This window comes from Micropterus salmoides, unplaced genomic scaffold (genome assembly GCF_014851395.1).
Source record: "Micropterus salmoides isolate LMB-PRFRI ecotype aquatic unplaced genomic scaffold, ASM1485139v1 Ms_hic_scaffold_293, whole genome shotgun sequence".
In the NCBI taxonomy this organism is placed as follows: Eukaryota; Metazoa; Chordata; class Actinopteri; order Centrarchiformes; family Centrarchidae; genus Micropterus; species Micropterus salmoides.
The window spans coordinates 1-25,030 of NW_024042184.1; the positions used below are offsets into that span (position 1 = coordinate 1).

General features: G+C 42.1%; 1 protein-coding gene and 10 non-coding genes across 11 annotated transcripts; 7 read left to right on the top strand and 4 right to left on the bottom strand.

Moving 5' to 3' along the window:
- The first annotated feature begins 3,100 nt into the window (after positions 1-3,100).
- Positions 3,101-23,196, top strand: LOC119882132 (transmembrane protein 116-like). Its single transcript, XM_038692143.1, is given in 12 exon segments — positions 3,101-3,276; positions 3,279-3,310; positions 4,616-4,662; positions 6,986-7,049; positions 7,576-7,707; positions 13,817-13,921; positions 15,793-15,842; positions 15,975-16,058; positions 16,288-16,423; positions 18,907-19,051; positions 19,193-19,272; positions 22,565-23,196. Coding segments are annotated over 12 exon segments (1,092 nt in total). The 5' UTR covers positions 3,101-3,230; the 3' UTR covers positions 22,736-23,196.
- On the bottom strand, positions 9,759-9,830 carry trnae-uuc. Its single transcript has one exon. It is a non-coding gene; the product is annotated as a tRNA-Glu (tRNA).
- trnae-uuc lies at positions 9,968-10,039 on the top strand. Its single transcript has one exon. It is a non-coding gene; the product is annotated as a tRNA-Glu (tRNA).
- Positions 10,365-10,436, top strand: trnae-uuc. Its single transcript has one exon. It is a non-coding gene; the product is annotated as a tRNA-Glu (tRNA).
- Positions 11,212-11,283, bottom strand: trnae-uuc. The gene has a single exon. It is a non-coding gene; the product is annotated as a tRNA-Glu (tRNA).
- Positions 12,774-12,845, bottom strand: trnae-uuc. Its single transcript has one exon. It is a non-coding gene; the product is annotated as a tRNA-Glu (tRNA).
- On the top strand, positions 16,703-16,865 carry LOC119882133. Its single transcript, XR_005440464.1, has one exon. It is a non-coding gene; the product is annotated as a U1 spliceosomal RNA (small nuclear RNA).
- trnae-uuc lies at positions 17,183-17,254 on the top strand. Its single transcript has one exon. It is a non-coding gene; the product is annotated as a tRNA-Glu (tRNA).
- trnae-uuc lies at positions 18,655-18,726 on the top strand. The gene has a single exon. It is a non-coding gene; the product is annotated as a tRNA-Glu (tRNA).
- trnae-uuc lies at positions 20,689-20,760 on the bottom strand. The gene has a single exon. It is a non-coding gene; the product is annotated as a tRNA-Glu (tRNA).
- trnae-uuc lies at positions 21,672-21,743 on the top strand. Its single transcript has one exon. It is a non-coding gene; the product is annotated as a tRNA-Glu (tRNA).
- Positions 23,197-25,030: the final 1,834 nt, after the last annotated feature.

Sequence of the window (25,030 nt, forward strand, 5' to 3'; positions counted from 1 at the left end):
AAACTGAACATCTTTGGATTTTTGTCGATCGGACAAAACAACCAGTTCGAATATGTGAACGTTGGCTTTAGAAAATATTGTAGCCAATAAATGTTGATTAGACTAATTAATATTGTAATGAATCGTTAGCTTTCAATCAGGTCAAGTTTCTTAATTGTCCTTGTAAGAAACAGTGAAGCAAATACAAATAAAGTGGGAATAAATAAATAGACATTTTCAGAAATACTTTATTGATCCCCGAGGGAAATTCTGTCACAGTTGCACAAAAGTCAAAAGGAATATAAATAAATAGTGGTTGTAAAAGAATATAAATATCAGAGTAAAAATATAGAGAAAGAAAATATAGTATTACATTTACATAATTAAAGGAATTACTGCACAAAACAGATAATGTCCAGTTTAAAACGAGTGTCTGTATGTCAGACGCTTAGAGGGAGGAGTTCAAAGTTTGCCACAGGCAGGAATGACTTCCGTGGGCGCTCTGTGGTGCATTATGGGGGATGAGTCTTGCACTGAAAGAGCTCCTGTGTTTGAGCAGCAGGTCATGGAGCGGGTGGGAGACATTGTCTAAGATGTGTAGCTTGGACAGCGTCCTCCTCTCTGAGAGTCCAGCTCCAACCCCACAACGTCACTGGCCTTGGATGAGTCTGTTGGCGTCCGCTGCCCTCAGCCTGCTGCCCCAGCATGCAACAGCAAACAGGACAGCACAGACTCAGAAAACATCCTCAGCATCGTCCTGCAGATGTTGAAGGACCTCACCTCCTCAGAAAATAGATGCACCTCTGGCCCTTCCTGTAGAGGCCTCAGTGTTCTTGGCCCAGTCCAGCTTATTGTCCATGTGCACTCCCAGGTATTTGTAATCCTCCACACTGACCCCCTGGATGGAAACAGGGCTCACTGGAGAAAGAAGAAAGTTAGAAATAAGACCGAAGCAACAGCAACAGGCTGCATGTGCATTAAAAAGATGATCAACTCTTATAAACCTGTTTATTTCATTTTAGTGACGGTTAATGTTTTTAATCCCATCAGAGGCAGAATTATAAGTGAGAACCTGAAAATGTGTAGAACACGACATCTGGAATATTTAAAATTCAAAGCTGTAAATATTTCAGTGGGTTTTAATAACATGTGGAACCGCATGTCCCAGTTCTCTCAGCAGGGTTTCATTTCTCTGATGGGTTTAATGTTGGGATCAGGCGATTTCTGAAGTATGTTCGTTCTCCCTCCCAGCAGCAGGTGGCGTCAACATGGTTGAAAGTAACACCATTAACCTTTTTATTTACAGGAACAGAGATTAAAACCTCTTCAAATGTAGGAAATCTAAATAAAGACCAAGTCACGTAAAGAAGAAGGTCTGCACACATGGGGGGGTAGAAAGTACTGCTTTGAAGTACTTGTACATTTCAGAGAGAAATTTCTAGTTTTGAGTCCATCATCACAGATTAAACAACAAGCTGCAGATCCATCATGAAGGCGTCGTCTGATTAGTTGGACTTAAATTAAACTGGTTCAAACCAGCAGGAGAACGGGGAGACGTCCACAAACACTCGATCCTACAATTCCCATAATGCAACTGGACAGCGTCTTTCATTAAAGTTCCCTGAACACCTCGTAGCGCTGCATTTTCCAGCCTTTTATGACGCTGTTGTGTTTACAAACTTGTCGCAGCTGATTGGCTAACACCTGTGACACGCCCACCAAATGGGAGAAAACGTACCTCGGAGCCCGTCGCGGGACGTTGCAAGGAAACATGTCGCCCAATTGAACTCGCCCCGGATAACCAAGATGACATCACTGTGACATCATCAGGGTTACTTTCTCCTCCAGAGACGAAGGCTCGTATTGGAAACCACCTCATCACACATGCAGTATGTGCGGATTCAGCCTGAAAGGCAGTGTGCAAACCAAAGCTAAATGTGCAGTAGGAGGTTCCCGGATGTTACAGATCAGCTGCAGCCTTGTTCTCCTCACAAGACATCAAATTAGAATTAAATGTCAGTTTAATTCCTCCTATATTTTACTTCTGCTTCCCAAAACCTGAAACTCACTGAGCCTGGCAGTCTCATACTGCAAACTACTATGCAGAAACTAAGTACGTTTACTCAAGTACTACTGTATTAGAGGTATTTGTACTTTACTTGAGAATTTTCATGCCATTTTCTACTTCTGCTCGCTTCATCTCGGAGGGAGATATTGTACTTTTTACTTTTACACCTCATTTATCTGACAGCTTCAGTTACTTTACAAAATCAGATTTACACACAAAACACATGAAGGGTTTATAAAATATATAATAAACCAACAGCTTATACAAGTACAGCTGAAACAATTAGTCGATTTAATGGGCAACTACTTTGAGAACCGTTTTTAAACTGCCATGTCAGCAACCCCCGAAAACAACCATACTAATGTAAATGCAGGTACTTTTGTACTTTAAATTGAAGACTTCTACTTTTAGTGGGGTAATATTTAGCAAGGGTATCTGTACTATCACTACCTACAGGATTTTAGTAAAAGTGAAAGTAAAAACAAAAGGTCACCTGTGCAGGGCCCTGTTTCAGAAAGCGGGTTTAGTGAAAACTCTGAGTAAGTTGAGCCTGAGATGAGGGAAACTCTGGGTTTTCGGTTTGAGAGCGCGAGACCTTTGGCTTTACCTGAAGCTGAAGAGACGTTTTTATTACTGGACGTGATCATGTGACCAACAGGCTGAGGGCTTCAGTTTGTGTAGAGTCCCTCACAGCTGGTGTGAAAAAACTACATGTGACTCATCAAGAAAACATGCGCAGTGCGAAAAGGTCCTGAGGGTGGCGCTGGAGGGAAAGGTCAGGAGATAAGATAAGATAAAATAACCTTTATTTGTCCCACAGACGGTGAAATTGTAGTTTGCAACAGCAAAGACAAGAGCAGAGATAGATAAGTGTACAAGTAGCATCAACAAGTGTCAGACAAAGAAGTACCGTTCTTACAGTAAATAAAAACAAAGTTACTGTACATTAGAGCTCATCAGGTCTGATCTCCTGCCTCCTGGTCCAGCTCCTCAAGGGGTGTGGTAAAGTGGGCGTGGTCAGCATGTACAGTGGGCGGAGTCAGTGGAAACAATCCAGCCTTCTGTCTGGGCTGCAGGATAAAAGCTCCTCCTGCCAGGCTGCTGGATCAGTCTCAGGTCCAGGCTGCACCCTGATCTGCATTTGAAGTATCTTTCATTTTGAAATCATCTCTGAGTTTCCAGCATGTCGACTGCACAGAGTCTGCAGGAGGTTTTCACCAACAGCACCGAGAAAACACCACCAGAGCCCAGGACTGGACCGAGGTGAGAGTCCGACTTCAGTTTTCTTTACTGCGACCTGAGAAAAGAATCTGTTAGAAAATGACGCAAGTATCAACAAATTGTACTTAAAGTTAGTGTTGGAAGATATTTTACTCAAGTAAAAATACACATGTAAAAGTACAAAAGTATTAGAGCAAAATATACTTACAGTACCAACAGCAGGAGAATTATATGACTGGATTATAATTATTGATGCACTTTAATGTTGCAGCAGGTGAAGGTGGAGCTGATTTTAATGAATTTACATATTGTTGGTTAACCTGAGGGTCGGGGCCTCTCAAGGGGTCACAAGATAAATTTATCAACATAATAAATAATAACATTAATAATAAAGATAAAGCAATAAAAAGGGTTGAGAGATGGTTTTTAACTTAAAATACATTTCTGCAGCTCAAATCACGTTTGTTTTTCTGACATTTCTCAGATCTTTGCTTCGATTTAAAGGATCAGAGAACTGGAAACATGTTTTTAATCAAATGTTTGGTTTGTTAAATTGGTAAAATAACTGTTAAATAAATGTAACAGAAGAAATCCTGCAGCACTTTGTCTGCCACCTCAGAGGAACAGAGAATGCAAATGAAGGAAGCGATAAACATTGTTTGGTGAGTTTCATCAGTTGTACTGACTGAGTTTCAGCTCCCAGGTTAGAAATGGTTGATGGGGTGAATCTCCTGAGTGATGATCAGCTGCAGGGCGAAGCTGTGGAAACACAAACGGCTGGTTTCAGTCGCGTCTTCAAACTTTCTTCTTCTTTCAGACTCTCTGGGCTTTTGCGTCTCGCCTTCTTCTCTATTTCAACACTTTCACTCTCCAACATCTGTGGCTGACATGAACCTTAACTTCAAAATAACAAGTTATTGTCTGTTTTTTGTTTTATTGTCAACAAATTCCCACTGCCCCAAACATTCACCAGAGAGCGCCACACGTGGATCCGTCCGCCGCCACTATTTTTGGCGGCGGACGCAGACAGGAAGTCAGACCGTGCTGAGAGACAGATTCGCACGTTGATGGTTTCAGTCTGAACGTGAGATCTGTTGAAAAGAAAGACAGAATACTGATGATTTGTAAAATGCTGCTTATGTACCTTTACTTCCATTTATTTGTTTTGCACACGAGCCTCTGCAGTTAAATACTTCGGTATTATCAGGTTTGTATTTTCTTTGTTCACTCTTACCATCTGTCTTTAGTTCCTTTTTAATTTTGAAACTTCCTCGGTGCCTCGTTTGTGAATTAGAAAGTGTCTTTAATGTGACAGCATTGATGTTAAAACTGATCTGCTGTCTGCAGGTGTACGAAGCCGTCAGGTGGATCCAGCTCGTCATGGCTGTTCTCAGGTCAGTGACTTCAACGCCGCCTGGTTTGTTCCCCTCATGGTGAAACTGTTCACTTTAAACAAACGGCCGTGAAGTTTACAGTCAGATTGGTGACTGACGCATAACTCTGCAGCACTGTACAATGTTTCCCAAACTAACTTATGTTTGATATCAATAAATGTTATTTAATTGGAAATTGAAAAAGAAAAGTAGGGTACAGGATATGTGGACTTTCAGATTCACGCATGTGTTGCACAATTCAGAGGAGTTAGTTCACAGTTTTTCTTGATTCCTTAAACACATTTGTTTTCTCTGAAATCACATTTAATGCACATTTAACTGAAGCTCACGGACCGAAACACCTCGCAAAACATTAAAAACATGCAACAAAGCAAATATTTCCACCAAACAACACAACTTGTGGTCAAATGAATACATTATTTCAATCAAATATTACACAGTGGAAAACAAAACACCAGCTTTGTTGATACTTTAAACATTTGTGTGTACCAAACAAGGCAGGCAAGCAAATCACAGCATGAACTCTATTATTTTCTATTATTGCACTGTCCTGTTGCAACACAGCGGCGGCATCTTTGATAAACAGATGAGGAGCGACTGCTGGTCAAAGGAGTTTCACACAGGTGAAATTAGAGATTTATGATTATGCAAGTAATTCCTATCAGCTGGGATTAGATGTTCAACACAGTTAATCCAGTGGAGTTCTGAAAGATCTGTGCAAACTGTTTTGAATCAAATGAAAGAGAGAAGACTTCTGCTGTGCTCAGAAGGCGATGATGGCGATCAAGTGGATCCCAATTTCATTAAGTGCGTTTTAGCAATCTAGAAAAACTGTAGTTTTAACAGAGATATTGGGGTGACATTTAATTTTAATCTGTAAATATGTTACAGGATGCAGTGATGTGCCTGCAGAGCTGAATGATCATTTTTATGCAAGAGATTTTTACTCTAACATTGAGAATCCACTACACTGGGGAAAGAAAAATGGGAAAGACAAAAGCTACTTTAAAGATCAAATGAACTTTAACACCTGTAACAATCACAACAGAATCTAAAAATGTCCCCCGAGAAGAAATAGTAATTAAAACAAATCAAAATGATTAAATAACACAATAATAAATAAATGAATAATAATCATTTTAGCCGAAGACATTTTTGAAACTCTTACCCCGTGTTCAGAAATCAAATACTTAATAATTTACCTGCTTTCCAAATTAATATTTACACATCTACTTTGTCATACCCAAAAGCAATTCAAAATGTCCATCAATTATTTATTAAAAGAAAGGAAAAATAGGAGGAAACCAATGAGGAAAGACTGAATTCCAGCAACTCAACAAAATGAAATAACAATAACGACACTGAATCATTAGTGTGGTTCGAACATTTTCACGTGTTGTCAGATGTGACATGTTTGTTTTACATGTCGATAAATCAGTCGTCAGGATTGGGGGGTCTTTGTTTGTTTGTTTAAGCGTAGATGAGGTTTATTATTTATATAAACGCAGTCGTTAATTTAGTTTTTAATGTAACGTAAATGACGCCTGAATGTGTCTCATCCAGAGAGTCCTCAGTAGATTAAACTTTCATTTCTGGGTCATCTGCACTGTAACTGGCTAACAGGAGGGAGGTCAAAGGTCAAAGCACTCACACACACAACAGAAGAAGAAAAGTTCCACTCAGCGTGAAATGATCTGATTAGAACTCGTTTGCTCACCTCGTTTCTTCGCATTGTAACGTTTCCCACAGAGAAACGGCAGCTTAAGTTTATTAAATAAAAGGTTTTACAGATAATAAACATTTTACTCATGAGATGTTCACACACTATGTGGACAAAAGTACTGGGACACCCCAGTCATAATACTTTTAATAGGGGCTGTTTTATCATGCTGTGGTCTTTGTTAAGTCTTATTAGTTTGTTTTTGGCCTTTGCCTGTTTTATACGACAACACCCCCCCGTGCACAAAGCAGCTCCATGAAGAAATGGTTTACCCAGTTTGGTGTGGAAGAGCTTGAACGTCCCGCACAGAGACCCCAACTCACCGCTACTCAACACCTTTGGGATAAACTAGTACAGAGACTACGAGCCAGACTCTCGTCCAACATCAGTATCTTACTGGCCAAAAATGACCACAGACAAACTGTAAAGTCTTGTAGAAAGCCTTCCAAGAAGAGCTGCAAAAGGGGGAACCAACTCCATATTAATGCTTATGGATTCAGAATGGGACGTCGTAAATGTAATGTGCAGGTGTCCCAGTACTTTTGTCCGTACAGTGTGCACATGAGGTCTCTTCTAACACCCGTCTGTGTTTCATGTTTGCAGTATTCTGGGTTCAGGCTCCATCATCATCTGTGTGATGTTACAGAGACTCAGCCGGACGCCGGAGGTCAGTCACTTCTCTTTCTTTTGACATGTTTCTGCTCGCTGCAGTCATACATGAGAACGCGTTGAGTTTGTGAAAGGGTAGAAAAGATTTGTCGTTGGGGTTAAGATTCAAAGCAGAAAACCAACATTTACCGCACCTAAATTCATACTCATTACCTGTTTAACTCTGAGAGCCGAGTCTTACACAGTTTTCTGAGTTGAATATTTACTCAGATGTTCTGAAAAGTTAGTTTCTCTTTCAGATTCTTTGTGGAACTTCACTGCTTTCCTGCTTACTCATACACTTGATTTTTATTTCTCCTAAAAGGGTAATGTGCAACCACAGGTTTGATTTCACAATCTCTAAATATTTTTGACCCTTACGGAGTCACTGAAAGGTCAAGGTTGGACTTTCCATCGAAAAATTCCCTCCATGTCCTTGCGGGGGCTTTGTGACATAATGTAAAATGTGATGGGGGGGGTGAGTTAACTGGATAAAAGCATTATTGTCCTGATGAGCTCCCGGTGTGGATGTTTTGTGTGTGCAGCTGCAGCCTCTGTTCCTGCTCAGTGTGTCGGACCTGCTGCTCGCTCTCTGCTGGCTGGTCGGAGCTGCTCTGTTCTCTCGACACTGCAGCCACCTGCACACGCACTGCTACCACCTGCACACTGTGGAACAGGTAACTCAGCCTGATTATCTTCTTCCTCTGAGCCACAGAGCTCCTTCTTTGCCAAAAAACACTGGCTGACATGTTCCTTCATCACCATGAACAGACACCCTGCTGCCCCAAATACAGAAGCACTATTTCCTCCTGATGTCTGTAATTACTGAGCTTACTGGACATGAAACTATATATCTGTGAGGTGTTTTTTAAAGAATTACCTCGTTGCAATAATGCACCAAATATGTTAAAACTCAAAAAGAAGAAGAACAATTAATATCTGCAGTAGGAACCGACGGGCCACAGACAGTGAATGGATGCAGTAGGACATCCTGGTATATTCGGCCTACTGCATTTGACACACTATGTGGTGGAACATACCAAATCTCTTTCTGGTATACTGAATAATAGAGGAGTGTGGGTACCGGACCGCAGCCGGGGTCTGCACATGAGATTTGTTGAGTAAAGCAAAGATTAACACCAGACTTATCTGCATCTTATCAGTCAGCTGTTTACCAAAGGATATTTTCTACCAGAGTTAGAACCATACAGGTCATTTCACACCAGTGTTGGGACCCAATTACAGTAATGTATTGAAATAAATATAGAAATATAGAATATAATGCATTACTAAAAAAAACAAAAAAGGTAATATTAGACCCGTTAGAATCTCACGTGTTTTGTTTTATTAATAATTCATCAACACAGAGAAAATCCAGGAGTAAAAGACTGACCTGATTCCCTGTTGCGGGAATCTGATGGTCAAGATTGTTGGCAGAGTGCAAACTACGGGGAGACGAGACGGTAGCTCCCCTGATGGATCATGGGTAAATAGATTTCTACAGGCTGTGTGTTTGCGCTTTAATGAGTTACTTTCCTGATCAGAGAGGCTGCTGTCAGTTCATCCTGACTGATCCTGTCAGATATTCAAATAATCAGTGACGTTACGCTGCTGTACCTTGTGCGTAAATGCGCACAGCGTCTTTCTAAGTGGGAGACGATTCATCCTAATCCACCCTCCCCCCCCAAAAAAAAGTAGTGTAAAGCATTATAATTCAGAGACAGTAATATTGTAATATAACTAATGACTAACTAGTAATCAATAATGTATTACATTTTGGAAGTAACTTGCTTAACACTGTTTCACATGAGGACTTCTGTGTTTGCATTTTGTCTGATTCTTTTGTATGAAGTGTTATTTCCTCTCAAAAATGTAATATTTAATCAAGATATTCACGTGAAAGCCAGCGATCGGGTTCGTAAACAGACAGCAGGTCAGCTGAGGTCAGAGAGACACTGACCCTCTGATCTGTTTTTTGGGGGCTTTTTCACTATTGTTTGAAGATATTATGGGATTTCCTTCTGTCACTCAAACAAACTAAATCATGTTTCCTTAATAATGAATCAAAATAAGGAACCTTCACATGAAGCTGATCCGTATACAAGTGGAAAATCTCAACTTCCTTCTGAGAAGTGCGGCTGACTAAAGTCTCAGTGTGTTTTACCATCCGCACCAAACTGAACCCAAGTCAAACAACCGGTATTCAGCGAAATGATCAGGTAATCCTGGTGTTAAAAAAACACTTCCACGCACTCTACAGGAACACAGTGCTGATTGGTTCACCAACACAGCAGTTTAACTGACTCAAAAACACACGACAGCTCATTTCACTCAGCGTCACCGTTTCACAAACATGAAACATTCGGTTTCTGACCGACTCAGGAGCTGCAGCCCTTCATCGTCAACATTTAAATTTGGTCCCTCCCGCCAGCACAGGGATTGGAGGATGGGTGTGTCAGTCAACCTTGTGATTTCCTACAAACAGCTTCCATTGGATAAAAGCAGTGAAATTATTTTTCCATTCTGCTGCTGAAAACCCAAATAAACTGCAGTTTTTTATCACTTAATGATGAGGAGATTTTTTTTTTGTCTTTTGTGTTGAACTCATGAAAGAGTAATTGATCCCAGGAAGTTCAGGTGGATCCTTATACCCAGAGCTGAAACTGTCCACTGGCTAATAACATGAAAAAACCATCGTCCTGTGAGCATGACTTAATAAGGAGGCTTGTTCCCATACCGGGAGTTGAACCCGGGCCGCCTGGGTGAAAACCAGGAATCCTGACCGCTAGACCATATGGGACATGTGACACCAACATGATCGAGAACTCTGAGACCATAATGAACTCATGTTCCCAAACTAGTGTAGTTTCCTGAAGTAACCTGACAAGAACACCCTGAAGGGAGAATCTTTGTTGTCACTTTGTTGTTGTTGTCATGTCCCATATGGTCTAGCGGTCAGGATTCCTGGTTTTCACCCAGGCGGCCCGGGTTCAACTCCCGGTATGGGAACTGATTTATCTGCTGGTAAATTAATAGTGACGTTGGTCTTTGACAGACTTTATTCAGGGTTCAGCACATCAACTGAAACTGTGCAGCTGGGTTATTTTTATGGACATCTACGTTTCCTACATGCTTTTGGAAACGTGTCCCTACCGTTCTGTCTCCGGGTATTTTGAGCATCTCAAACTACACAGAGCTTTGCTTGATGACTTCATACCCTGAGAACGGTGGCGTTAGTCTGTAGATTAACTTTAAGAGCGGTCATTGCAAGATGACGTTAGCTTTGTATCAAGCCTCAACAATCTTCTGCCAGTCATCTCTAAGCTTAGACATGTCCCATATGGTCTAGCGGTCAGGATTCCTGGTTTTCACCCAGGAGGCCCGGGTTCAACTCCCGGTATGGGATATTACTTGTTCCAACTACAAATGATTGGTTGGAGTGTTGCTCACTCTCTACATACTGTATATAGATGCAGCATCCGCAGGGTTTAAATATTGGGACCAAGACTCAGGTGACTATTTCATGTATTCAATTCAAATACGTGTTCACGTGTAATTAAACAACTCACTGTCATAATTAATTCAACCCAGGTGAAAACCAGGGATCCTGATAACCAAAGGATTTCAAAGTGCAAGGTGGACCTCCCCAAAGGGGGGTCCAAACTGTTTCAGGGGAGGCTCAGTGAGTGGAAGTTAAAAACAAAAGTCATTAGTTATCAAAAGGAGGTCACGTAGAAGAGGCTAAATGTGTGTCATGTGGTTAAAGAGGGGGATTTTAATGTTTTCCCACTTTCCCAGAGTCAGAAACTAATAAGTGCCGTAGGACAGACCTTTGTTATGTATTTGCTTTAGTCTGAAGTTTTGTCAAACTATCTTGGCTCAGTTGGTGAGTGTCTATGTGATCATGATCAGGGTCCCACAGGCATCCAGGAAGTAAGCAATACTAAGCAGGTAAACTAAGGCCGGGTGAGGGGAGGCCTTTTTCCAGGACTTGTCTGACAGGAGGCCCACAGTCTCAGACTTTGAAACCTCCTGTAGACCCTATGGCTCATGGCTAAAGTTAAAGATGGGCATGAAACAAAGATAATGTTGTTCTGAGAGGTGAACAGGTTACAGAAAGGTTCAGAGAGTCCATTTAAAGAGCAATTTATCTGGGATATCCAACATGTGGTAAACTCAGTTTCCCATACCGGGAGTTGAACCCGGGCCGCCTGGGTGAAAACCAGGAATCCTGACCGCTAGACCATATGGGACATGCTTATGATGTGCACGCTTAGAACAGCTACTTTGGCTGTCAAATAACTTGTCAGGGTACTTCAAGAAACTCCACTAGTTTGACTGTCGTGGCTCAACTGTTGAGTTTTAATGTGATCAAATAACATGACCATGATGGTCCATAGTCTCAGACTTTCAAATCCCATAATACCATATGGGCCTTGGCTAAAGTTAAAGATGGGCATGATAATAGATTATGTCGTCTTGAGATGTTGACAACAGAATAGTTTGGAGCATCACTTCAAAGACCCACATGATAGTTGAGCTATCTTGTGAACATGATTTAATTATTTTCTCACAGCAGCACTGACTCCTGGGATGGGAAAGTATTTCTTCCAAAAGTATTACTGATGACACTGATGATGACTGAGCACAGTCTCCGACCCTGTTTGCTTATGGCTTTCCTATAGATCTGCAGATGTCACTTCAGTCACTGTTCCCATTGAAACACGAGCCAACTGAGCCATCTCTGTGACTGAAGCCCCGACAATGAACCCTCTTTCAAAGTCACTCAGATCTTTTTCTCTCACCATCCTGTTACAAAACCAGAATCAACTTGGCCTGCTCAGCATGTTTATACCTGCTGCAGAGCATGATTGGATGTTTGTTGCTTAATTGTACCACCTGTGTGGAAGCACATACAAATATGAGTTCCTGAAACCTGGACCCTGAAACTGTTTGGAGCCCCCCTGGGTAGGCTCACCTCCCTCTTTGAAAACCTCTGGTCTAGTGATCAGAATCCCTGGTTTGCACCTGGGTTCAAGTCCCAGTATGGAAAATTAATTATGACAGTGAGTTTTTTAAATACACGTGAACACGTGAACACGTATTACTTTGAATTGAGCGGTCAGGATTCCTGGTTTTCACCCAGGCGGCCCGGGTTCAACTCCCGGTATGGGAAACTAAGCTTATAATGATGTCAGCTCAGTTGTATCTGTGTAGTTGCTTTCTTTGCACAATAATAAGACATGCAATGCAATTTAAATATAGAAGAAACAACATTTGCATTGTCCAATAAAAGTTACTCATTACTCCATTATATTCTCTTATAGTTTTATATTTTGAATTGTCACCTGCCAACTGAGTTTTTGTGTTTCCACAATAAATTGGTGCTGAAAATTTCTCCAGAATGAATGAAATTAAGTTTTTAATGACCCCAAGACACTTATACTCATATATTTTAGCATTAAATATTTCTTCAAAGCAGTGTTAAAATATCTTCTCGTCTCATGAACACAATATCGTGCATCGACTTTTAAGTACAGCATCTGTTGACTGGCCTAAATGAGAGTTCAATGCATCAAACTAACCGGATGTTTTAATGAAGCAGGAACGATCTTTGTATGTGAGCCAGAGGGGGAAGACTTTTCTTCTTCATGTGTTTAAACAACCCAGTGAGGTTATTCATTTACCAGAAATTTAAACAACCGAACAACACTAATAGTTTTATCCAACACTAAACTATTGTTTCCCATACCGGGAGTTGAACCCGGGCCGCCTGGGTGAAAACCAGGAATCCTGACCGCTAGACCATATGGGACATGATTAAAACAGTTACGTTTAGAACAGGTTTCTTGGGTGTCTGATAAGTTGTCAGGGTACTTCAAGAAACTAAACTTGCTTGGGGTGGTGATGGTGTAATGGATGAGATGTGTGACACTGTGACACATCCACCATTGTGTCCCTGAGCAAGACACTTAACCCCTCGTTGCTCCAGAGGCGTGCGACCTCTGACATATATAGCAATTGTAAGTCGCTTTGGATAAAAGCGTCAGCTAAATGAGTGAATGTAAATGTAAAAAACATGAGTTCTTAAACTCCCAAAGTTGCAACCATAATCACCTTCTTGTCAAATGTCCCATATGGTCTAGCGGTTAGGATGCCTTCCAGTACAGGAAATAACTAGAGTAACTAAAGTTTAGAGGTAAGGTATTTCTCTTTCTGGGAGTTGAACCTGGGTGAAAACCAGGAAGCCTGACTCCTACACTGTTGTATTGAATCACGATTGTGAGACAACACATTGTTTCAGGTCCATACTGCAACGTGCTCCAGCTTTCTTTAGAGGTTATACATGTTTCTTCCTAAAACGCAAACTGTATTCAATTTGGCTCAACATTCAAAATGACCACAGTGGTCCTTTAAAGTCATCTGAAAAGCCTGTTTACTTTCGTAGTCAGAGTATTTGGTCTAATGTTGAAATATTTATTCTACAGTAAACAGACTGATATTGGTATTTTGGGGCCTATCCAGAACTGATCCTGAACTGGGTCAGTCTGGGATGAAATAGAGCAGCAGAACCAGGGCAGACGTGAAGAGCAGCACAACACATTCCTGACCTACATTTATTGTTCCGAAGCATCGAGCCCGGGTCAGCTTCTGGTTCAATTATTTATCTCTTGTTTAGGCGAGAGTGTGCCGCCAAACACAAACAAGCCCCAAGGAAAGTAATTCTGATCGCCCTGTCAGGTGAGATTTTCCCGAACTGAAAACCTCCTGTTTTTGTTCTGTCAGATCCTCTACATGGCCTCCTTCTTCTACACGCTCAACTACATGTGGAACCTCTACACCGAAATCAGAGAGAAGCTCTACAGCTGCATGACCGGATACTCGGTACACGTACGTGCAACCACCACACATATCTCTACCTTGCTTACACGGCAAAGGCCTCGTCTGACTGAGCTCTATGTTTTTATGTGTGTGTTTAGAATAAGAAATGACTGAGATGTTTTTGCAGGGATGTTGTTGCCATATTGTTAATTTAAAATCTGTTTCCTCTTATTGAACATCTCAAACACCAACGGGTTAGCTTAGCTTAGCATTAAGACTGGAAACAAGGGGAAACAGCTAGCCTTGCTCTGTCCAAAGATAACTAAATCCACCTACCAACACCTCTAAAGATGGCTGATTAACACTATGTCTCCTCTGATAATCTGTTCAATAACCGAAGTGTTGGTTTTACTGGGGCATTTTGGGTGCCGGACTATTTCTGGGTCAGGACCAGTAACTTCCTGGCAACTGCTCCCAGCATTCATTGCCATGGCATCATGGCATTGATGTTTTCATCTGTTCCAGCACAAAAGCCCCAAAATGTCAAACTAGTTTGTAATTTTCTGCCGCCAGGGGTCTCTCACATCAAAACAGTAACAAAGGACGTAGTTTGGTGACATCGTGAAGTAGCGTGGGATCATTCTTATCCCAGGACATCACATACGGACGCATGGTTGAGGCCCGTTGGCGTCGGTGTAGGATATTTAACAGAAGAGCCTGAGTAAGGAGGTTGCGTTGGGGTGGCAATGGCACAGAGGACAAGACACATGCCTTTGTTGTTGGAGACCTGGATTCAATTCCCCATTGTGACACATCCACCGTTGTGTCCCTGTGCAAGGCGCTTAACCCCTTGTTGCTCCAGAGGCGTGTGACCTCTGACATATAAAGCAATTGTAAGTCACCTTGGATAAACGTGTGAGCTAAAATGAATAAATGTAAAGGATCAGAAACTGGACACCCAGGGCACCAGCGTTTGTTTCCCATGAGAAACAAAAACATTAAATGTTTTATTTAAGTCATGTAGATCACGTAAGTAGCGTAAATTATGCAAGTAACGATGTTTAATTTGCGTAAGTTAAATCACGTTAGTGCGTTAGTTATTTTAACCCAAACCATGATCTTTTCCTGAACCTAACCAAGTAGTTTTGGTGCTTAAACCTTATCAAATTAAAACGTTTCACAACGTTAACCACTAGTTTTATTTTGAAAGTGTAACGGGACGTTGCATATTTATTCTTCCTAACTTGACCACGGAGCCCTACTCCTGCACAAATGACACTAAAGGGTACCCAGGGCGTTAAAAAGCAACAGCAAGGGGTCTTGACAAAGTGTCCTTATGTGACGAGTTGAGATGAGAACGGGTTGTTTGGGTTTAGGCACCAAAAACTTAGTTAGGTTTAGCATAAGATCATGTTTTGGGTTAAAATAAGTATGTTAGTTATGTGAATTAAATTACGTAAGTTAAGTAACTAAAAAGAGTCAATGTTTCATGACTTTTTCTTTCACACGGGAAACAAACACCACTCTCCTGGGTTACGCAACCACCTCTTTATTCTGACTATTCTTTTATTTATACTAGGCCTCCTTTCAGCATTCAATGATGCTAAAAGATACCATATGTGTCGTTACTGGACACCAAAGGATGTGACAAAGCGTAGGTATTTGTCAACCTGGGAATGAAAATAGGCTGTTTCACTTCAGGCAGCTCCTCCCGGTTGTTCTCCAAAACAAACGGACCTGGTGAATAAAACCAGCAGACACACTGAATAAAGCAGTTTCACGTTAAAATTCAGTGTTTCTCCGACGCCGTTCGCACACTGCGAGCCGAGCTGCCGCTAACATTTGCTCAGCTTGTTTCTCTGATAACTTGCAGATTCAGACAGAATTTGAATGAGTTTTGTCATTTTTAAATAATCTTTCCCATCTTTTTTTTTTACCAGTTTTCCAACAGAGTGAGCACCGCTGGCAAAATCACCGCGCTGCTTTCAGGGTGAGTACAAACTGTCAGGCAGCGGGATATAATGATCTCTCTACTGAGGTCCAATTAAAAAAAAATTGAACACATGTGTGTATTGTTGCGGAATTTGGATTTTAAATGTACTTCACCTCCTCTGGTCCTCAGTCTGTTTCCTGTGCTGCTGATGGCACCTGTTTTCATACAAGGAAACATCAGCCAATGTCAAGCTAACTTCAGCGAGCCATACAGGTGAGGAGAAAACCTGCAATGTTCAGTCACTATCAAGGCACACTCACTAACACGTCTGCAGTCACTCATGATAGAGTGGGTTATTTACTTTCATTTCGAAACACCTGGGAAAGGATTAAATATTTTATTTCACTTAAAACAGAAGCTGCTTGAAAACTGTTTTCATTTTTAGAACGTGTGTATTAAAAATTGTTTGTTTTGACCCTCACTGTGCACCATACCAAACCAGGTGTCTGCTGATGCACACCGGAGCGCTGTATCTTACCTCAGAGCACCAGCAGCCAATCAGAGCCTGCAGCCTGCTGCACACCTACTGCATGGGCATCTTCCTCGCCACCTTCTTCCTCACACTTCTCAGCATTATTGTGAGTGACGTGGCGTGACTTGCCACGTGCATGTCATGAAAGGACATAAAGTGATATGGCAGGAAATAAAAGAATATGATGTGATGTGACATGAAACTACTTGAAAAAGATCTCTCATTTGAAAACTGATGCCCCTTTTAGAATATTTCATTTCCCATACCCGGAGTTGAACCGGGGTCACCCCGACCACTAGACCATATAGGACAGAAAGACTAAGGGTAGGGTAGGAGGGTTTTATTTCAAAATAATTACGTCAAAATCCAGACATGAAGGTTAGTTATACTTACCTGGCAGGGGAGATACCATGATCAAGAAGGTGGCTCACCCAGGCGAGGCTTAGCCGTTGCACTCTGGTTGTGCTGACCCCTGCGAATTTCCCAAATGTGGGAATCTCAACTGCATAATTTGTGGTAGTGGGGGACTGCGTTCACGCTCTTCCCTATTTTTGCTTTTTTTTTGGTAAGGGCGGCATTAGCTCAGTCTGTAAGGACTTGGCTTGGAAAGCAGTGGTTGGCAGTATCAAGTCTAGCACGACCCATGTTGAAGCTGCGCCCTGAGAAAGGCCTCAAACCCTGGACTGGTCCCCGGCGCTGTAGGATGGCAGCGCACTGCTCCTAAAGAGGATGGGTTAAATGCAGAGAATGAATTTCCCCTTGGGGATCGATAAAGTATTGCCGGTTCTGATAAAATCTAAATCTTATAAAATGCACAAGGTAATGATTGAGTGAGCAAAACTGCCTATGAGCATCTAAAGCTAGTTCCCATATGGTCTAGCGGTCAGGATTCCCGGTTTTCACCCAGGCGGCCTGGGTTCAACTCCCGGTATGGGAAAGTAATGATCTTCTTTTTGAAGAAGATCATTACTTTATTTAGTCCCACAAGGGGAAACTCACTGTTTTCACTCTGTTATTATGTTAGTATTTTTACACACAGGTCCGAAATACACACAAGCACATGCACAAACAGGACCAATAGCAATGTCAGATGTCAGAGTGAGGGGGCTGCCACTCAGTGCGGCGCCCCGAACAGTTGGGGGTTCAGGGGCTTGCTCAAGGATTCCTTCGGCAGTGCCCTGGAGGTGAACTGGCACCTCTCCAGCTACCCAGTCTAATCCTTACAGACTGAGCTACTGCTAAACTAATAGGTAGTTTAAATGTCTGATGGGCTTTAATAAGGGTTTCCGTACCAGGAGTTGAACCCAGGCCTCCTTAGTGAAAACCAGGGGCGAGTTCAACGGCAACAAAACGAAGCGAAAGGGTGGTTCCCTGAACACCCTGTTGAGTACGCAAGCGCACTGCATTTCCCTGCCCTTTTAACACTGTTGTGTTTACAAACTTGTTGCAACTGACTGGGTAACACCTGCGACACGCCCACCAAACAGAAGAAAACAAACATAGAAGCCCGTTGTGGAACGTTTCAAGGAAACATGTCATTCAATCAAAAACGTTTTGAGATTGAACTCGCCCCAGGAGTCCTGACCATATTGTATATACTCATACAGGACCAGCTTTCTAGGTTGTTGAATAACTTTTCAGGTTAAGCCTAGTTCATGCTACACAATTTTTAGCCCGATTTGCCGCTCGGCAAGCTCGGCGACCGTCAGGCTGTGATCAGGGGTAAAACAGCGATCGATCAGCGGTCGCCAGTCGTTATATGTGTGAACTACTCAAGGACGCATCAAAACGGCTCTCGACACATCACTGACACATCACCGACTCCAGCCAGATATCTAGCACGCCAAATATCTGGAAGAGTCGGCCGCCTCGACATCCACATCCAGCCAATGAGAGCAGGCAGCTACTTTTTCACTGCAATACACTTTTTACTCCCCTCCAGCTCTCTGTAGCTCAGACGATCCCTGCTACCTGCACTTGGTAATCCATTCTTTCACACAGATTCTTTGTCTTTATAATTGCTATCTTTATAATAACAAAGAGCTGTTTTATGTGTAGGTTCGCGTCATTTCCCGTTTCACATTTCACGTGTGTTTTCTTGACAAAACGTGGTTTGGAGACCAGTGTCGGGTGACACAGCCGCTGTCAGCTCATGTGGTGTGTGACCCCCTGTCACCGATCAGTCAAAATGACTTCAAGACTCCCGTCAATAAGTTGTGTAGTGTGAACAGCACGGCAATCGGCCGACGCTGAAAGTCGTGTAGTCTGCACGAGCCGTTACTTAAAGAACCTAAACAACCTTGGGAACAGGGAGTTCATTATGCTATAAGTGTGTGCTCCCATATGGTCTAGCGGTTAGGATTCCTGGTTTTCACCCAGGTGGCCCGGGTTCAACTCCCGGTATGGGAAAGTAATGATCTTTTGCTGAATTAATAGGTTGTTCAAATATCTCATGGGCCTTAATAAGCATTCAATACTTCAACTGCACTTTGCAGCTAAGCTAGCTGCTGTGGAGCAGTAGTGTTTCTGTTCAGTGTTTGGACCACAAACCAAATGGTGCTGATAACAAACTCTCCTCTTGTGCTCCAGGTGCTCGTGGTCAAAGCCTGTCATATTTACAGGCGGGTCGTGACATCAAACGGTTACTTAGGCAACCAGCAGCGGGCCTCCTTTCGTGTGATGGACCGGCGGATGCTCCTTTACCCGCTGATCTTCGTCCTCTGTTGGGGTCCAGGTTTGTTCCTTCATCCTAATTCAGACCGCCGTGGTTAGTGAACATATGAGACTGGAAGTTTCTGATGTGATGGATGATGTAAGCAGCATTAACAGGATTTGAATCTGTGTCTGAGGTTGTGCTTCTGTGTTGTTTCCTCAGCGGTGGGTCTGGCATTTCTTCAGGTGGTGAAACCCACAGCGGGTCAGGGCAAGGCCGGGGTCGCCCTCTACATATCACAGGTCAGTCTGCAGCCGGACACCTGCGAAAAAGTGTCAACAGTGTAACATTTAAATTACATGCATGGACAGTCTATGGGTTCGTGATTCTGTCTGTCATATGTTTCTGCTGAACAGCTCAGAATCACTACTTGGTGTCACTGGCACTCCACAATCATGGTTTACAGCTGGACAAAACTTCTTCCATGTCTTCCACATCCCCCCTTTCTCATGGTGTCCCCCAGGGCTCGGCTCCTGGACCATTTCATAAATACTTATATTCTCCCACATCAGCATGGCCTCAACCTTCACTGCTATGCAGACGACACGCAACTCTACATACACACCAAGGCTTCGGACACTCTGTAACCATCCAACCTGATGGAGTGCTTAAATTACATTAATGCTTGAATGAGCTGCAACTACCTCAAACTTAATCAGGATAAATCTAAGGCTAACCCAGAATTGGGAGTAACACATTACAAAAGCGTAACAGTGATGTATTGCTTTTTGCTGTTACGCAGTAATAGAAAGCATTACTAATAAAATTTCTGTAATATTATACCCCTTACAATCTCAGTAACGAGCATTAGAATGCATTTTAACCTGAAATTAAGTGGTGTTTTGTTTTTTCTATAGTAATTCAGCAACACAGCGGAACATTTCAACACCCACAAAAATGTATAAAATCTGTGAGTAACGGAGTGACGTTATTTCCTGTTACTGGATTCGATGGTTGAGATTGTAGACAGGGTGCAAACTACGGGGGCTCCCCAATAATTTGTTACATTTTGGCAATGTGCTATTTTTGCAATGCGTTTCTATTTTTTTATCTTTCTCATCATGGATCATGTGTAAATAGAATTCTATGTGATTTCTTTAAAGAGGTGGTATTGTGCTTTTTGGCTTTTTTCCTCTCCTTCATTGAGTTATATTCCTTTTTTGTGCATGCAATAGGTTTGCAAAGTGATAAAGCCCAAAGTCCAGCCCAAAGGGCACATAGACACTCACCAACTGAGCCAAGATAGTTTGACAAAACTTCAGACTAAAGCAAATACATAACAAAGGTCTGTCCTACGGAAAACCAGGAATCTTGACCGCTAGACCATATGGGACATGTCTAAGCTTAGAGATGACTGGCAGAAGATTGTTGAGGCTTGATACAAAGCTAACGTCATCTTGCAATGACCGCTCTTAAAGTTAATCTACAGACTAACGCCACCGTTCTCAGGGTATGAAGTCATCAAGCAAAGCTCTGTGTAGTTTGAGATGCTCAAAATACCCGGAGACAGAACGGTAGGGACACGTTTCCAAAAGCATGTAGGAAACGTAGATGTCCATAAAAATAAACCAGCTGCACAGTTTCAGTTGATGTGCTGAACCCTGATTAAAGTCTGTCAAAGACCAACGTCACTATTAATTTACCAGGAGATAAATCAGTTCCCATACCGGGAGTTGAACCCGGGCCGCCTGGGTGAAAACCAGGAATCCTGACCGCTAGACCATATGGGAGAGGGTTAAAAGGATTCCCTTTAGAGCAGCTTTCTTGGGTGTCGAATAACTTGTCAGGTAACTTCAAGAAATTACACTACTTTGGGAACATGAGTTCTCTATAACCTTTCAGTCACCTGTCCCATATGGTCTAGCGGTCAGACCTCCTAGGTTTCACCCAGGTTCAGCTCCTGGAAAGAAAAATAACTTTAACTTTATCAATTATTAAAGTATGTCCCATATGGTCTAGCGGTCAGGATTCCTGGTTTTCATAGAACAGCTTTGTTGGCTCTCAAATAACTTGTCAGGTTACTTCAGGAAACTACACAAGTTTTGGAACATGAGTTCATTATGGTCCTGCAGATGTTGAAGGACCTCAGCCTCCTCAGAAAATAGATGCACCTCTGGCCCTTCCTGTAGAGGACCTCAGTGTTCTTGGCCCAGTCCAGCTTATTGTCCATGTGCACTCCCAGGTATTCAGCAGATTCGTTGTCTCGTTGGTTGCAGATCTGCACGGTGATTTCTGCTTCCCAAAGATTAAAGTAAAACATTTAAAGAGGTGGTATTCTGCTCATTTTCAGCTTCCAAATCTTATTTAGGGGTTCTACCAGAGCAACACCATATTTTTTGTCATACTGCACATTGCTGCAGCTCCTCTTTTCAGCCTGTGTTGGAGGCTTCGTTTTAGCTATGGAGTGATACATCTTGTCTCTAAATGATCTTTGTTGGAAGTTGCACATGCTCAGCAAGGTCAGCGAGAAGCCGGTAAACAGCTTGGCCTCCTGACCACTAGACCATATGGGACATACTTAAAATAATCAAGTTTAGAACAGGTTTCCTGGGTGTCTAATAACAAATTTTGAGAAAACTAAACTAGCTTGGTAACATGATTTCATTATACTCTTGAAGTCATGACAACTGTTACTTTCATGTCCCATATGGTCTAGCGGTCAGGATTCCTGGTTTTCACCCAGGTGGCCCGGGTTCAACTCCCGGTATGGGAACTGATTTGTTCCAAAGCTACAATTGGTTTAGGTGTTCCTCACTCTATATGTGTATATAGTACCTGGAGAAATATGAGTAATTTGTCTTCACATGTAGTTAAACAACTTACCATCAAAATTAATTTCCCATTCCGTCACTTAAACCGAGTTGAAAAGCAGGAAACCTTTCCCGCTTTCCCATAGTGAGAAACTAATAAGTGCCGTAGAACACGTTTAGAGTCTCAAATAACTTGTCAGGTTACTTCAGGAAACTACACTAGTTTTGGAACATGAGTTCATTATGGTCTCAGAGTTCTCGATCATGTTGGTGTCACATGTCCCATATGGTCTAGTGGTCAGGATTCCTGGTTTTCACCTGGGTTGAATTAATTATGACAGTGAGTTGTTTAATTACACGTGAACACGTATTTGAATTGAATACATGAAATAGTCACCTGAGTCTTGGTGCTAATATTTGAACCCTGCAGGTGCTGCATCTATATACAGTATGTAGAGAGCGAGCAAGGCCCAAACCAATTATAATAGCTTTGGAATAAATCAGTTCCCATACCGGGAGTTGAATCCTGACCGCTAGACCATATGGGACCTGTGACTTTAACATGATCACCCAGGCAGCCTGGGTTCAACTCCTGGTATGGGAACAAGCCTTTTATACAACTGTGAGCTCATTGTGGACAAAATAAGCATCACTTAAACAAGCACAGAAAAATCAACCAGCAACCAGCATAAAAAGTGCAAAACAACCGAAATGATCCTCTAAAATGTGCAGGGAAATTGAGCTGTTATAGTTTGAGTAACTGGAGCATGTCTTCTGTCCTCAGGCTTTCACCTCAGCCTCTCAGGGTTTCCTAAACTGCCTGGTCTACGGATGGACCCGTGCACATCTCCGCCGAGCCGGCAGGAGGGTTCTATCCCGAGACGTGGACACTCAGACGCCTCTCCTGAGGGCACAGAAGAAAAGAAGCTACCAAACGCTCCGCACCCTTTGCTGAAAGAAAGAGAAGTGACAAAGTGAGACTGAGTAGGTGTTTTTTCAGTCATCTGCTGCAAAGACTCGAGAGGAAAGATCTATACTTTCACTTCAGTCAGTGAGAGGGAAAACACCGGGGCTGAGTCTCTGCAGGGGTTTTGATTTCCACCTCAGATCCTGAACCACTGAGGCGAGAAAAAGGGAAGAAGAAGAAAGAGGGGGACTTTACTACGAGAGGAAGAGCACGCATTGAAAGACACGTGGCTGCATTCACTCTGTAAACAAAACCTCACGGGTGGTTTGAAGTTATTTTTAAATCTTACAGTTTAGAACAATTGATTTTTTCTTACCTTAAAATCAGAATCAGAATCAGAATCAGAAATACTTTATTGATGGGGAAATTCTTTTGTCACAATTGCACTTGTCAAAGGTAGATACATAAAGAGTATATAAATATAATAGTATAAATATAAAAAAATAAAGACAAATATAAAGGTGTGTGGGTATGTACAATATTTACATTATTAAGAATTATTATGGTGAACCAAAAAGGACAGGTGAATAAATAGCAGCAGAGAATATTGCACATAATTATTAAACAGGTAATATTGGACAGAAAATAGATAAAGAGGTCTAGTTTAATAACTAAGTGTCAGACACAGGCAGGAATGACTTCCTGTGGCGCTCTGTGGTGCATTATGGGAGTCTTGCACTGAAAGAGCTCCTGTGTTTGAGCAGCAGGTCATGGAGCGAGTGGGAGACATTGTCTAAGATGACGTGTAGCTTGGACAGCGTCCTCCTCTCTTAGAGTCCAGCTCCAACCCCACAACGTCACTGGCCTTGGATGAGTCTGTTGGCGTCCGCTGCCCTCATGGTGTAATTTTCAAAAAACACCATATTTTTTGTCATCCTGCACATTGCTGCAGCTCCTCTTTTCAGCCTGTGTTGAAGGCTTTGTTTTAGCTATGGAGTGATACATCTTGTCTCTAAATGATCTTTGTTGGAAGTTGCACATGCTCAGCAAGGTCAGCGAGAAGCCGGTAAACAGCTTGGGTTCGGCTGAACTTTGGGCTTTTTCACTTTGCAAACCTGTTACATGCACAAAAAAAGGTACATAACTCAATAAAGGAGAGGGAAAAAGCCAGAAAGCAGAATACCACCTCTTCAGTGGTTACATTCTGCATTTTAAGCAGATTTGTTCCTTTGTGTGTAATTATAGATCAAATATCTACAATTACAAACATGTTTTTTTTAATACCAGTTCTGTTTTGATTGACGTGAAGAATTAAAAGAGCCTTAAAAACATCAGATCTGTTGAGTAACCGATGAAAGTAAGGAGGCGTGAATGAATCTGTGACCTCAGAGTCTCTTTACAATCCTCCCCTCCGAGTTGTCATCCTGCATTGCTGCACTGAAACTCAGTGAGGCCGTCACACCACATGACCGCCGCTTCATTCACAGAGCCGCCGCCTGACGCAGGAGCCTCAACTCATTATGCGATGTGTTGTTCTGATCCTCCACCTCCCTCCAGCTCTGCAGTGGGCGTTTCGCCAGAATCTGCGGAAGAACAATGGATTTCTTCCTCAATCAGACCTCAACTTACTGTCGGCTACTGTATGTGAAATACTGAAGTGCATTATGTCACTGCAGGAAGTCGTCACTGCAGATAAATCAGAACTCAGATCAGTTAAATGTCATGTTAACTATTCTTGTTTTCTCTACAGACATTAAACAACTAAATAGTAGTTTCAGTTTTGGAACAAAAAAACCTAAAGAGCAAGTACACAAATCACCCTCAGATTTAAAGAAACTGTACACAGAGCAAAGTCTGCAGTGACATTAAAATATGATTGAGAGATTGTTTTATGCGCATTAATTAGTTTTTTGTGTTCCCGGCTGCATATTATGAAGCTGTATTGTTTTGTTCAGAAATCTTAATTTAACATTTATGATAAAAAATAAACATTTAAAAACACGATTGGCTGTTATTTTATTTACAGTATTAGTAAAACCTCCAGTAATTTTCAAATAAGTCACTTTAGCTGCTTTCACACTGTCTTATTTTCCAGGGTTATAACGCCAGCTCGCTGCACTGTATGCATGGAAAATACTAGGACCCCGGAGCTGAAGATCATTGGAGTCACCTGGCCGCCATTGGCATTGTCACATGAGGCCAAATTTGGGTATTAGTGGTGTCTCAGCCCTCCTCCCCTGTTGGGAGATGGTCTCTCTACTATGGTGTAAATGGCTTCTTTCTTTTTTCTTTCTTTCTTTTGAACCATCTTTCCTCCCTGTCCAGAATATGAACAGTGTTGCA